This window comes from Lutjanus erythropterus, chromosome 9 (genome assembly GCF_056507025.1).
Source record: "Lutjanus erythropterus isolate fLutEry1 chromosome 9, fLutEry1.hap2, whole genome shotgun sequence".
NCBI lineage: Eukaryota > Metazoa > Chordata > Actinopteri > Lutjaniformes > Lutjanidae > Lutjanus > Lutjanus erythropterus.
Window position 1 is genome coordinate 2,516,807 of NC_139325.1, and position 14,761 is coordinate 2,531,567.

General features: G+C 39.7%; 1 protein-coding gene across 4 annotated transcripts in view; it reads left to right on the forward strand.

Annotated features, from left to right (window-relative positions):
- Positions 1-9,969, forward strand: part of ncalda (neurocalcin delta a) — a 107,414-nt gene extending 97,445 nt beyond the window's left edge. For all 4 annotated transcript variants that reach the window (XM_084725915.1, XM_084725914.1, XM_084725913.1 and 1 more), the window contains 3 exons: positions 1,514-1,619; positions 4,531-4,651; positions 6,877-9,969. In XM_084725915.1, coding sequence (XP_084582041.1) covers positions 1,514-1,619; positions 4,531-4,628 — 204 coding nt within the window. In that variant the 3' untranslated portion in view covers positions 4,629-4,651; positions 6,877-9,969. The remainder of the gene's footprint in view (positions 1-1,513; positions 1,620-4,530; positions 4,652-6,876) is intronic.
- The last annotated feature ends 4,792 nt before the right edge of the window (positions 9,970-14,761 follow it).

Sequence of the window (14,761 nt, forward strand, 5' to 3'; positions counted from 1 at the left end):
GGACCTATCTGATAAACAGGCCTTCACCTGTGCAGATACTGGCCTTTCTAAACTGATCGTGTATCAGCTGTGACATGACCGACCCATATTAAAAATATTTAGTACTTCAACTATCAGTTACATTCATTAAGTCACAGTGGGCAGCCTGGTCATCCATGACCTCATGTCTCTGTGCATGAAAATGATCCACACAGTTTTTAAATTTGGCAAAAAATTGAGCACAAGTATCAGTTCTCTGTACAGGCAGACATGTCGAGTTGAGGCATCCTCTGTGCATCCTTACTCAGGACATATCAAGAGTAACAATAGAGGGTTTTGTAAGTTGTACAGACTGTAAAACCCCTTGAGGCAAATATGTGCTCTGTGATATTTGGTTGTATAAATAAAAATTGACTTGACTTGACCTGATCCGCCATAGTTTCCATACAAGCAGTGTAATAAGAGCAGACAGCCACGGGTGATGTGAAAGATCCACTTCCAGCCTGTGTGAACAACATAGAGCAAAGTGATCTTATAAGAATATTAGTTTTATTTTATGTTCTCAGCAAGTTTCTCCTCTTTCTTTCACATGGCAGACCTGCTCAGTATGGTAGCATACAGTACTTAACATCGTCTCATAAAAACAACCTTGTTTTATGTTGTTTACTTTATGTTTGCTCTTTGATTCTATAGTTGCTTGTTGGCTTATTTTTGTTGAATAATTTGCTTATGTATAACTCTTACTGAGGTGAGATTCCTTTTATAAGCCTCCAGGGTTTATTAAAATAAATTTAGTATCTCCCTACAACATTAAAATAGTCATCACCAAATGTGCATTAAAGAAATGTTTAAGTTTGGAAAGAGGCAAAATTATTATCTGTTGAGAGTGTTATACTCATATATCTGCTTCATCTGACTGGCAGTAACCTACCAGTGTACACAAATAACCCCACAGCTGTCATCACATTTTCATCAAAATGTTGCTCAACCCTGATTGGTACACAGAAGTACATGACATCACTTTTATTCTTCTGAGTCCCTTTTGTGAAATAACCACGACTGCTCTAACTGCCATTGCTGAATAAGAAGTTGACTGACTGACAAAACAGATTTTCGGGGCCTTTAAAAATGATCCATCTAGACCTTGTCTTGTTCTTGATCCACCCACGTCTTGCGTAGAAGAAAGCTTTTTACAGATGTGGACAAAAAGGTTAGAAAGAATGGCTTTGAAGATGAAAGGTTACATGTGAATCTTCCTCTGTGCTTTTAACGTGGTCCGTTCATTTAAGACACATTAAATGAATTAGTTTGAGATCCATCTTTCAAAAATAAAATAATAGACAAATTAGACAAGATCAAACCTATGCAGCAACAAAATCACATCTGTGTCAGACACGGACAGTCAGAAATCCAGGGACATCCATAGAGTTGTGACATACTTAGTGCCTCAGTACACTCAGTATAGACAATAAATAGTTTAGATATCCACTGATTAATCATTCATTATGTCAACTCACTTGTGTCCCTTTATTAGGCAATCTATAAGATGGTGTCCTCTGTGATGAAGATGCCCGAGGACGAGTCAACACCTGAGAAGAGGACAGAGAAGATCTTCAGGCAGATGGACACCAACAGAGACGGTAGGCTAACCTTGTCTACTGCCTTTTATATAATGGGGATAGTTTCACACAGGTTGTGCACATATTTTAACATGTTTAAAGTGATTTCAGAACACCTTGTTGATCAGTTTGGTGTCTGTTGAGTCCAGAACAGCTGCTCTGTGTGTGTGTACGTGCTCTAAAAATTAGCAGGTATTTGAAGATTTTATGTTTCCAACTTGTGACCTGACTTGACATACAGTACAAGTCTTTAAAATGGCATTTTGTGTCTCTACGAAAATACCAAACCTGTTTAAAATATCCAATAGAATTAGTGTATTTAGTGGTGGATTTCAGTGAAATGGGACAGAACAGGCATTTCAATTTCAAATGTATCCAACAGCTTGTCACTGCCACCTGGTTGGCTTGCCAGCAGCTGTTGTCATTGTACAAACTGGCCTGGTTTCCACTACAGAGGCACTTACAGAGCCCTCCAGCCTGAAGCAGCAGTTCATTGACGACAGAATTCACACCGACCTCCTGCCAGTCTCCTCACACACACACACACACACACACACACACACACACACACACACACACATAATAGTACTGTGGATAGTCGGAGAGCACGCTCACACAGCACACACGCTGAGCACAGGAGGAGAAACAAGATGGGAGCAGCACAGAGATGGACTGCGAGGAACTTGTGAGGAGTGTGGGTAGAAGGAGGAGAGGACGAAGCAAAAGAGGAGTGGGTTGGAAGAGAGATGGAGGAGGAGAAAAGTGACAGCAGAACAAAGACAAAAACACAGAGTGAGAGGGAGTGTGGTGACCTGGACATGGAAATGTGTTGTCTTTCTTTTTGCTTCTTCTAATGAGAATCACGAGTAGTGGGCAACTCACAGAGAGGCAGCTCAACTGTCTGCTAAGAGGGTGGACTGGAGGGAGAAGAGCCATCTCAACACTGCCACCTGTTGGTGAGAACTACAACATGATGAAGATGCACTGATTCAAGTCGTGAAGGCTCTTAAGAGAGAACAATCACAAAGAAGCATAAGAAAAATCACCTTGAAATGAGTGTTTTGTTCTCATCTCATCTCTTAAGTCCTTTCTGGTTACAAATCCCAGCCATCCCCCACACCAGAACAACAGTACATGATAAGCAGTTACAAGGTTATTTAAGGTTTTCTAGCCCCTCGGTTCAGCATTGATTTGCTTTAACATGGACGGGTCCTTGTCACAGCATGAGGAAGCCAATAAAGTGGTCACGCTTTTACAGCAGAATGAGTAAACAAGCCAATGAGACAGGATCCAACAGGGGCCCATTTAGTGAAGAACCTAAGAAGCACCATAATTCTGTCAGTGTCTGTAATTGCTGTTTTCAGAACTGTGTCTTCCACTAACAGGTTGGCATGCACTGATGCTCAGTCACTTCTGATGTTAAAACTGGGGGTCATTTTGTGCACTACAGAACAGTATATGGTAACACTTTATTTAAAGGTGTGTGCCTACGACTGCCATGACATTGTTATAACCATCGCTGTGTAATTTGTAACAATGACTGTGCTGTCTGAGTCGACACAACCGGACCGACAGCGGTCAGCTTGACAGAAAGCACAGTGGTGATGCACAATAATATCGGTTTTATCAACCTGAAATGAGCAGCTGAATCCAATATGACAGGCCGATAAGATGATGCTGCAGTGTGGAGGATTTATGAAGTGTCCAAAAAGGATGCTAATTTCTGCCCCTGTGATTCGGTTGGTAGAACGTGCATCCCATGTACTCATGTTATCAGTCCTCCACAGCAGCCATGGATTTGATTCCAGCCTGTGGCCCTGTGCTGCATGTTGTCATCACTCTGTCTCCCCACTTTACTTCCTTTGCTTCAGTTGTATCTGTCAAATAATGACATGAAAAGCCCCAAAATATATTTTAAAGATTCCAGGAGGAACCAAATTACATTCCTTTAATGCTACTAATTTAATTGTCTATCTTAAGAACCATCATCCTGATCATTACAACAAATGTGTGAAGAACAAAAAGAAACAGGCATCAGTGAAAAAAACAGTCATTTTTTTATTTTTCTCAGTGAATGAGTACATTTTGAAAAGCTTTGTATTGTATGTCTGCTCATGCTAGTGGGCCATCACAGTAAGAGAGGACAGGAGAGACTTGATGTCTTCTGCAATTAGGTGGAAAAAAAATATGTGTATGCATCCACGCATCCCATGTGTAGCATACATGCACACTGGACAAAATTATTTGAAAAATGTTGGCATATCGGACATTGGCAGAAATCCAATACTGTGCATTCCCACAACGCAAAGACAGTTTTTCTGGGTTTTGTTCCCAACACCCTGGGCTGAGTCAGCTAATAGGATGACTAACTGCACAGCTAGCTAATTAAAGCCAGCTACAGTTTACAGCAGTTAGCAGTTAGCCTACTTTAGCAACAAGTAAAGCTCGTTATGACTGTAAATCACCTTGGTATTGTACTCTGTCATCTTATAACATTTAATGACATCTTTATGACACATTCAAATGGTACCACTTTGGCTGAGATCAAGGAAAATGTTCATGATTCAGTTATCTGTTATTTAACTTTGATAATGAGGCATGTTTATGATTGGTTATGTTGGCTTGGCATCTCAAACAATGTCAGTTTTGCTGAATAAATGACATGATACTTGACTGAATAAAACTTCATGACAACACTCATAAAGACTCTTTCATGTTCATGACAGCTGACATGACATGATTATTTCAGATAAAGTGTGTATATGGAACCCTAGAATTGGGATTCTCTTTTGCACGTCTAAGAGATTTAAATATGACTTTATCTTTTGCCCTGAGACTCTGTACAATACTGCCCATTGATTTTCTCTTATGCACTGCAATATAAATGATAAAAACATCTTCTAATTGTGTGCTGGTGTTGTCTGTGTTTCAGGTAAACTGTCTCTGGAGGAGTTCATCAAAGGAGCAAAGAGCGACCCTTCCATCGTCCGCCTGTTGCAGTGCGACCCCAGCAGTGCCGGACAGTTCTAAACCTCGAGGCATCAGCACAACCTGTAAGACTCACATCCAGCATCTCCACCTGCAGCATGACTCACAGTCAAAGCTTAAGTTCACTAAACCGCGCGGTGTAGCGAGTTGAGCGAGGTGAGAGTTACTGAAGCTGCGGCGGTGTGGGGCTATTAATAAGACGGCTGAGGTTCAGCCTCAGGAACAGAAGAGTTTCTTCTACGAGCAGTCACGCCTCCCAGGAACTGAAGTCGCCTGCTGGAGGGAAGATGTTCAGAGGCTGTGTGCGCTGTGCAGGACGTGGGATGGGTCATCCACGGTGTCACTGGCTTTGTTACTGTGTGTAATTTATGGACTGACATTAGAGACACTGTAGGAGGTGCAGTTGGAGCAGTGGTTAATCGTGTTGGAGCTTCATATTTTTAAAGCCCCCATGTGTAGGATCGGTCCATTTCTCAAGTACTGTACTTTGTGGGCACCTCCTGTTAAAAAAAAAATGTCCATAGCTCTTTCAGAGATTTACTGTCCTGTGAAGTTAGCACCTGCATAACCATTGGCTGTTCTTCCAGGGTCCACCACACAGTCATACACATTTATACAAACTACAGCCACAAATACGAAACAAACACAACCGCTCTGCTCATCGAATTAACAACCATGTACATACAGAAGAGAAACAAACTGTCATCCTTTTCAATAGACATTAAGGATGGTAAATTGATCACAATTCCTCAAGAATTCATAGCAAACTTGTTTTTTTTTTCTTCACACAAACAAATAAATGGCAGCTCCTAATAAACATAAAGAATAACATTGATCTGTTTAATCATCCTGTGCATTTAATTCCAAAAATATAGAGTATTAAAATACATTTTACATGCTTACATGCTTGAGGTTTTCTACCTTCTGTATTTTCTTTAAATATTTGGAGATAATGTTTAAAGAAAACCAATCTGTAGCATTCTCTTGAACAGCATGCACTGGCAACGAATTCCACCTGCCCATCGTGTGTCAACAAGAATCTCTTTAATTTTTTGATACTCTGCTTAAGTTGCAGTGCACTTGATTATTTTGGTCAGTGTTAAGCTGTGACTAGAAACCATGACTGCTTTTAAAGCAGGCTGGTGCTCTAAACTTCACACAGCAGTAAATAAACAACCTTTAAACAGGAACTTTATTTCTTAAAGATTTAATTCACTGTCTGAGCCAAAACCAGAATGTACTATATAGACGAGATGTCTAAAATTACTGAAAGCAGCTTCTCTAATCATTAAAGTATATTGTTAAAGAAAACAATTATACATTGATAGATCTCACAATAAAGAAATCACCTGGGAAGCTTGTATGGCTCAACATAATTTAAAAGATTATACAGCCTACAGAGACATGTAGAGACAACCTGACATGGCATATTGTTTGTTACACAGAACCATGTGGGAAGCCGTTCGTAGAAGCTGTTTGGAAAAAGGCAGGCGCTTTAAAAAAAAAACAGAAACACTTGGCAGCTGATTGGATGAACCATCTGTCATGTCTAACATGGGCTAACTTCAGCCAATCAGATCAACTGAACCAAAGCCGAGGCACGCCGGAAGAAAAGTGAAAACATCTTTTCCATCAATAAAAGCCTTCAGTGTGGTTCTTTGCTCTTCTTTCAATGAAGAAATAGTCTCCGGTTCTGATATAACTGATGCTATCACAGTATCTACGCTAACCTCTTCAGGAGCCGCCATTGTTTGTTCGAGACGAGTTGTTTTCATGGACGCTTAGCGCCGTCCCTGCACCTAAATAAAACCACACCCATAGCTGCCAATAGTCCCTCCAAAGTTCCACCTCTGGTGTGGACACAAACGGATAGCTTGGAGCCTGGCGAGATGGATTACTGTGTGATCTCATGATATCACAGAGCCAGCTGCCTCGCAAGGTAATGGTAGAGGTGCAGGTCTCCCCATCAGAGAAGTAATATGTTTGGGTGCATGGCGAGTTATCAATACATGTTCTGAAAATTGTTCAACGTTTCAGAAGAATATTCATATATGCTATATCTTGTAGTTTTAAAAGTAAAAAGTCATGGTAACACACTTATGAATTGTTGGACTTGATGTATCTTGAACAGATCTCAGAAAATTTTGTAAAACTTGACCTGTTGTCTTTTAGATTGTATGATAATTGCAAACGATGAAACACTGATCTATGAAAAAATTGACCTACATATGAACACCTGTTGTCATGACAGTGGTAACCTGACTGTTCTCCTCTGTCTGTCTCCTCGCAGTGCTTCTTTGGGTGACTCTAAACGCCCTTAACTCTCCACTATGGAGCAGACTGATGATGAAGAATGACAAGCTGATGACGATGAAGAAGACAGGCCTTCAATATGCACTGAGGACTTCTAAGACGGGCACAGGAGCCACATTCTCCAGTTTACCCCCCTCCCCTCTGAGCTGTTTATCTGAACCCTCCAAACCCCAACAAAGACTAAACCTGAAGACTTTTCCAAACCCTCGTCAGGTTACTGAACCCCACTGATTGTAGTTGACCAGGATCCCTCAGTTCTCCTATAAGCATGTCAGAGTATAAAGAAGGTCTGCAGTAGGTTGTGTATATACAGTATAAACTGGAGTCTCTGTATCAGTGTCTTTCCTTGGCTCTCTGTGCCCTGCGAGGCTCCGGCCGAGGGTGACGCAGAGCCTCTGTCACTCTAACGTGTATCATAGAGTGTGTGCATGAGACAACAAGAGACAGTGAGAGGGACGTGATGGTGTTGAATAACAGGACATACTGTAGGTGAGATTATTAAATCTGCGGAGAAGACTTGTGAAGTTTGTCCTTCACTCAGAGCGAGTACTGCTTTTAGTTTCCTCTTTTCTACTGTGAGAATGTGTACGTGTGTTTGTGTATTTTTGCAAACTTGATAGACTTTGTTTCATATTTTGTGCTGGGACGGAAATTACATGAATGTGTAATAATTATGCTACTATGCATATGCGCCCTAATCAGTTGTTTGATTTTGTGAAGTCTCACTGATGTAATGAAGGATGAAACATCCCTTTATCCATCATCTGTTCCAGTGGTTTTTCATATCAGTAAGAGTTTGACAGAGGATTCCAGAGCTGCGGTGTGTTACTGCACTCTAGCTTAAGGAGAATAGAGAAGTAGACTTTAAAGTATTTGAGTACAGTGTAGATATATTCACCTAAATTTGTAAATCAGATTCAGATAGTCCAGATTGCTCAACTCATAACAAATGTTGTGAAATAATAAAAAAAAAAGTGTTTATTTAAGCTGTTGCAGGATGTGGAGCATGCAAACCAGTTCCTTCTTTGACTTTTACTCTGTGGAGAACAAAGACACTCTTCTTCACATTCACTTTTAGATGTTTTTAAATGCCGCATGTTGAATCAGTCGTCAAACAGTTGGGTACAGGGGGTGCATAGACTAAATAACACGTATGCATGTGACTTATGCGCATGTGTGTGTTTTTAACGTATGTTTATGGATATAGGTGGCTAAACGGCCAGTCGCCCAACAGGCTCTGTGCTCGCTCGCTTCTGTATGTTAGTATTGTCATCGTTAGTGCTACCAGTAGTCAGTGTTATCGACAGCGTATGGACTGCCAAAGCTGACACACCTGATGGTTCATATGATGGAGGGAAACAAAGAGGAGCTTTAGGGAGACCACCATGCACAATAATCAGTATAGTTTGGATTATTTGAAGCGGGGGTTTGTGAGGTACAGTAGTAGTAGGACAGTCAGCGATGTCAGTTTGGAGAAGCGAGAGCACCAGCACAGAAGCTAAGTAATGTGCTGCTGTGGACAGGGTCAGCAACAAAAGCTGTTTTAGCCTCATAAAAAAAGATCCACATAAAAAAATCAATATCAGTTTAAGTGTGCAGTATATTTAGAATGTTTTCACAGCTTTACTTTGCTGACAGGTAGTCTTTTCCAACAGCAAACTGCTTTTTTATGAGTCAAATATCACTCTCTCCTAACCAACCAAACCCCATAGGCAAAATCAGTCATTTTAACTCAGAGAAGGGAGTTTCTGGTCTGCCACTGGCTCGATCTGTTAGTTTTTTGTGTTATTGTGTGACTTTCATGTTTTAAAAGGTTAGTTTGGGTTCACTGATGTCAGCAATAATACAAACTAATTAGCAGATTGAAGCAGCGGGAGATCAGCCGCTCCCGTGTTCTGTGAGGTGAAATTACTGATTTCACCCATGGAGTTTGGTTTGTTCAGACAGAGCAATATTTGGCTCTATAACTTCAGTATACAGTCGAAATAGTCTAAAGGTAAAGTGGTGAAATTATTCTGGATATCGTTGCTGACCCGTCCGCAGCAGTGCATTGCTTAGCTTCCTTGCTGTGCTTCTCCAAACTGGGGGCGCAGCATCTGCCTTCTCTGTAGGTAATAAACTTATTATTGATAAGTAGCTCATACAACTCCACTTCAAATAATCTGAATTATTCCGTTAATGGGGATGCCAGGTAATCAGAGGTGAGAGCTTTTTTTCTGTTTCAGCTGAGCTCAGTAATGAAATCACTGTCAGATTATATCCGTAACAGGGCCAGACACACACAGAGAGGACTGAATTCTTCAGCAGCGGTCCCCAGTCCACTTTGAATGAAACAGCATGTCCACAGTTTACAATAGTATCTAATATTATTGGTCACATATCAGCAGAAGTGCTGGTGTCCCACTGAACTCAGTCAAACGGACCCAACTGACATTTTTTTTGACTCAACCTCTCTCCCTATTTCTTCCTTCACTTAGCTGTTGAAAAAAAAAGATATTTTAAAAAAAGCTCTGCCTGAGTTTTTTAAGACAGTTCAACAAGGACCAGTGTGACTCACCACAACACCCCAACTCCCGAATGTAACTTAAGCCCCCTCCCCGGGGCAAAGCGAAGCCGTTTCAGTTATTGCATTGTTTTCCAATTAGAAAAAAGCTTTGAATGTTTTACTAAATAACTGCTGTTTTTTTTTTTTTTTGTGAAGAGAAAAAAAAGATGCAGACAAACAAACGGAGAATCACAACTACTGCAGTGATATTGTCACAATGTGTTGCTTTTGTTGTATTTTTATGATTTATTTTTTCTTTTTTAAAAAAGTCAGGTGTAACATTTCTGTTAAAACACAAAATAGCATCTTGTGGTCAAGTGCCAAATAAAAACAAAAACAGTATTGTATAAATTTATACTGTACAATTGTTATCTGTTGAACAAACTGTTTGTAATTGTTGCATTTTGTAGGTTTTGTATGGTATCCTGTATTTAGTGACTGCAGTTTTGGAACACAGGATTCTGTTTTTTGGTCAACTTTAAAAGGCAAGAAATAAATTTACAATTTATTGTGTGCAAGCATTAATGTGGTGTCTGCTTAAATGTTTAACTTTGTGGTTTTAGTGACAGTGTGACTGATTAAATTCAGCCTGTATTTGTTTATTGCAGATACATTATCTTGTTAAAGGGAAGATTCAACACTTTTCCATTCATCATTGATGGTAAATGTAGTCGACTGAAGTTGATGTTGAAATTCTTCAGTAAATTGACAAAGAAAGTTCAAGCTTCTGACTCCCCTTCTGACACCAATGTTGCCATGTTATCACCACCCTGACTTATAACTACTGCTTTGTTGTCCAAAACACAGCCTTAGGTGTAAAGCTGCAGCAAACAATCATTTTCATTATCGATTAAACTGTTGATCATTTTCTCAATTAATTGATTAGTTGTTTGGCACATAAAATTTCAGAAAATGGTGAAAAATGTTCATCAGTGATCAATGTTTTGTCCTCAACCCAAAGATACTCGCTTAACTATCATACAGGAATAGAGAAACTAGAAAATATTCACATTTGAGATGCTAAAATCAGAGGTTTTGGACATTTTATCAACATGTCTCAAGACAATTAATAGATTATCACCCAGAGGTGGAGACTGAAATATCCTGTAGTTCTTCCTTTACACCATCAGCATCTCTGTGACATCACCGGATGCAGGAGGAACAACTGAGTTTGCAGGAGGAGAACTCAGCTTTCTCTCAATATAACAAACACAGTGATTTATTGCTTCAGTTGACTACATTTACTGTCAACACTGACTGGACGTCCACATAAAAGTGCCACTTTTTTTTTCTTTTGCTCACTGAATTAAGAATATACATCATATATAAACAATGCTAAGTGTCAACTCCCAGATGATTTCAGGGAGCAGTTAGCTAACAGAGGCAACTGCTCCACATAACTTGTATGTAATGATAAGTTGACAGATGGGGTGTTCAGGTGCCCCACTTTATGTGGGACTGCGCAGCATCTTTATCCCTTGTCCCACCTTCCCACATACCAAGATGATGTCCCACATTTCGATCGGCTCTCATTTTCAAAAGTCAAACCGCTAGGATAGAAGAAGAAATGTGGAATGTGGGAAAATTGGGGGCCTGTTAAAAGTCACAAGCTATGCAAATTAGGGAGGAATATGATGGAAACAACCACAAAGAGAAAGAAATACAACATCTCTCCCCTTTTGCATGTTGGGTCCAATCACTGATGGGTAGTCTGATCATATTAAGCTGTGATTGAAGCTGTGATGACTGTATGTGATCTCTGACATGTCACTTCCAGAGGCTCGCTATTGGCTGATTAAGTGCTTTGGGGACGGCATTGAGGGCAGACATAATTGTAGTCCTTATTTTACAACACTTTACAACACTTTTACAAAGCCTCTATGTTCAGCTTCATAGTAAGAATATTCTGATTAATGAGTTAAAGCTTTGGATCAATCTTAAGACAAGTGTTTACCAGCCCTGATCTGTGAAATTATTTATGAACTCATAATGAAGCCATTAGTTACAGCTGATAAACCCTTTATAAAGGGTACCTTAATGGAAGGTAGAACCAATTTGAAGCCTACTGAAGCTTTCTAGTTTAACTAAAAGTTGGTGTTTAGAAAGACTAAATAGCCTCGTTCTGAGTGATATGGTTTGGACTGACACCTCAGAGTTCTTGATCCTGTCACCTCCTCAGGAAAAAGGTTTTAAAGATCCTTTAACAAACTTAGCTCAATTTTCATCTTTCCAACAGGTTATTTCACTCTGTTCCTTTCTGTAATCAAGGATCAGAGTACTTTACACAGACTGCAGCTCGGTGTGACAGGTCACACTGATCTCATTTTAGCAAGCTGAACTGACAAAAGTCTTCATTTGACATTACAGCTGAGAAAAGTGCTCTGAAAATCCATCCTGTGAATAGCAGTGTGGATGGTTTTGGTGAATAGAAGTTTTCATATAGAAGGGATGCCAGTGTTGCTCAGTCCACTGATTTGGTCCAAACTAAAACATTTGGCATGACATTCATGATGCCCAAAGGATGAATCTTACTGACTCTGGTGACCTTCTGACGTCTCCTCTAGCACCACTGCAAGGTTGAATGAAATATCTCAAAAACTACAGGATGGATTACATTTGGTTCAGTTATAAATGTTCTCCACTTTTAATGTAGCTCTATTATCAGATCAGTATTTTTTATATAGTCCAGGGGTTTTCAAAGACTTGTGGGTCTCCCATCAGACAATTCTTGGATGTTAGTGGTAGTAGTTTTATTTGAGCCGACAGACACTCAACAATTGAGCCAATATAATAATAATAATAATAATAATAATAATAATAATAATAATAATAATAACTTTATTTGTATAGCACTTTTCATACAAAAGGAATTGTAGCACAAAGTGCTTTACAATCATAGAAAAGAGAATAAAATGTAAAAAGAATAAAAAACTGATTTGACATCCACATCCCTTAAAGGTTTTTGCTCTGAGTGGCAGATCAGCCCACATATAAGCCATGAATTAAAAAAAAAAAAGAAAAACACACAAAAATTGATTGGACCATATCAACACTTACCTTATGGAGAAATTCTGCAGCAAGTCTGGACTGAAATCCAATCATTAAGAACTTATTAAACATTTATTAATAGATGTCAGTGTATATAACTGCATTTATAACTTAAGGGATTTTCGTTAGGTGGCAACAGAAGAGTTTCATATTAATGCCTTATAACTGATCTACAAAGTGCCAAGAACTGATTCATTAACCATAAAAAAAGTCATTAAAGGCACAGGTCTTACCTGTAGTGCTGTTTATCCATCTAGATAATTTTGGTGTGAGTTGCTGAGTTTTGGAGATATCAGCTGTAGACACGTCTGTCTTCTCTCCAATCTGGAACTAGATGGGAACAGTAATGTCCCTTTTCAAATCATGACCTGGTTACTCAAGATAATCCACAGACCTTATTGTGAGCAGTTTCATGTATGAACTAATTTCTTTCTGCCAAACTACATTCACCCAGCGCATCACCACGCAGAAGGAAGTGTGCATCTGAGGCCTAGAGGCTCGTGCTTGTGACAGCGAGGGATGTGATACTGTCCTACTCAGCTGAGCTGTAACATCAGCACCACTGAGCTAGTTTCCGTGATGTGGTGCGAGTGTTCCTACATGAAACCGCTCACAACCAGGTCAAGTCTGCTGGAAAGAGACATTGCTGTTGAGTTTTCCCAAATGCTTTTTTGGCACTTTGAGCACGACAAGCCAAGTGCCATCTAGTTCCATTATTTTCAAGAGAAGGAAAGACATTTCATGGCTGATACCTTCAAAACTCTAGATGGATAAACAGCACTACAGTTAAGAGGTCAAATGTATGCGTTTTAATTTTGGGGTGAACTGTTCCTAGTAAAACCTAGAACCCTTTATATAGGGCGTCTTATGAGGAAGTGGTACTGGCAAATTTTGTGAAGCAAAACAAACTGCAAACAAACTGTTGTTAGATTAAAAAAAAATAAATAAATAAAAAAACAGGAGACACAAGTACCTACATATAAAACTATATTTATTGACTCATTTAAAAGACTGTACATCACAGTGCATGACTCAAATAAAGGATCCGATAGCTGCCAGTGAATCAGGTGTAAACACAGGCGGTGAGCAGGAACAGAGCAATTAGGCTCTTAAGCTGTGATGGTTTGCAGAGTAGCCTCAGTAAAGGATTGTGTAAATGGATGGGCTGGTTGGGTCTAGCTAATGTCATAAATACTAATGACTGCAGCCTCTTCAGTGAGAGGAGAGGCAATAAACACACACAGAGGAAGCAAAACAGTTTAACAGCATCCTGGAGACCTGCAGTCTTGTTCCATAACGGTGCCTCGTGTAATTATAGATCCTCAGACGCAGCGTGTGATCACAACCTGAGATTACTGTTGTTTCACTGGCAACATTGAGTACAGAGTGAAAATATGACCGATCAATGAAAAAGGTGGACAAGCAAGAAACAGAATAAGTTCACTTTGGCTTCATGACATAAATTTAAAGGGCTAGTTTTTTTAAAGTGGGGTTGTATGAGGTAGAAATCCACAGTCAGTGTATTACCTACAGTGGATGGTAGTCAACACGCCCCCAGTTTGGAGAAGCAGAAGGAGTACTGGTGTAGGAAGCTGAGCAAGGTACTGCTGTAGACAGGATCAGCATCAAAACATTTTAGCCAGCTAAAACAATCTTTTCATTTTATGTGTTTGTTATATTTAGAATATTTCAATTGCTTTACCTCTCCTTCAGACAGACTTTTGCGATGGAAAACCACAGTTACGTGAGCCAAATATTGCTCCCTCAAGACCAACCAGACTCCAGTGACAAAATCAGTAATTTTACCGAGCAGAAAGTTTTACAGAGCACAGGACTTGTTGGTCTGCTGCTGCCTTGATTGGTTAATTTGTTTGTGTTATGGTGTGACTTTGGCGTATTTAAAGATTAGTTTGTCTTCACCAAAGTCACACAATAACACAAACAAATTAACCAATCAAGGCAGCGGTAGACCAGCAACTCTTGTATTCTGCAAGGAGAAATTACTGATTTCATCAATGGAGTCTGGTAGGTTTGGAAAGAGTAATATATGGCTTAAGTAAGAGCTGTTTCTTGTAAAGGAAGGCTGTCTGAAGGCAATGTAAAGGAGTGAAAATATTCTAAACATGTGGTACACTCAAACCGATCTAGATTTTTTAATATAGCTAAAATGTTTTGCTGCTGATCCTGTCCTTCATCAGTACTCCTGCCGCTTCTCCAAACTGGAGTGTGTCAACCAGCATCAAATGTTAAAAGTACTTCATGCAACCTC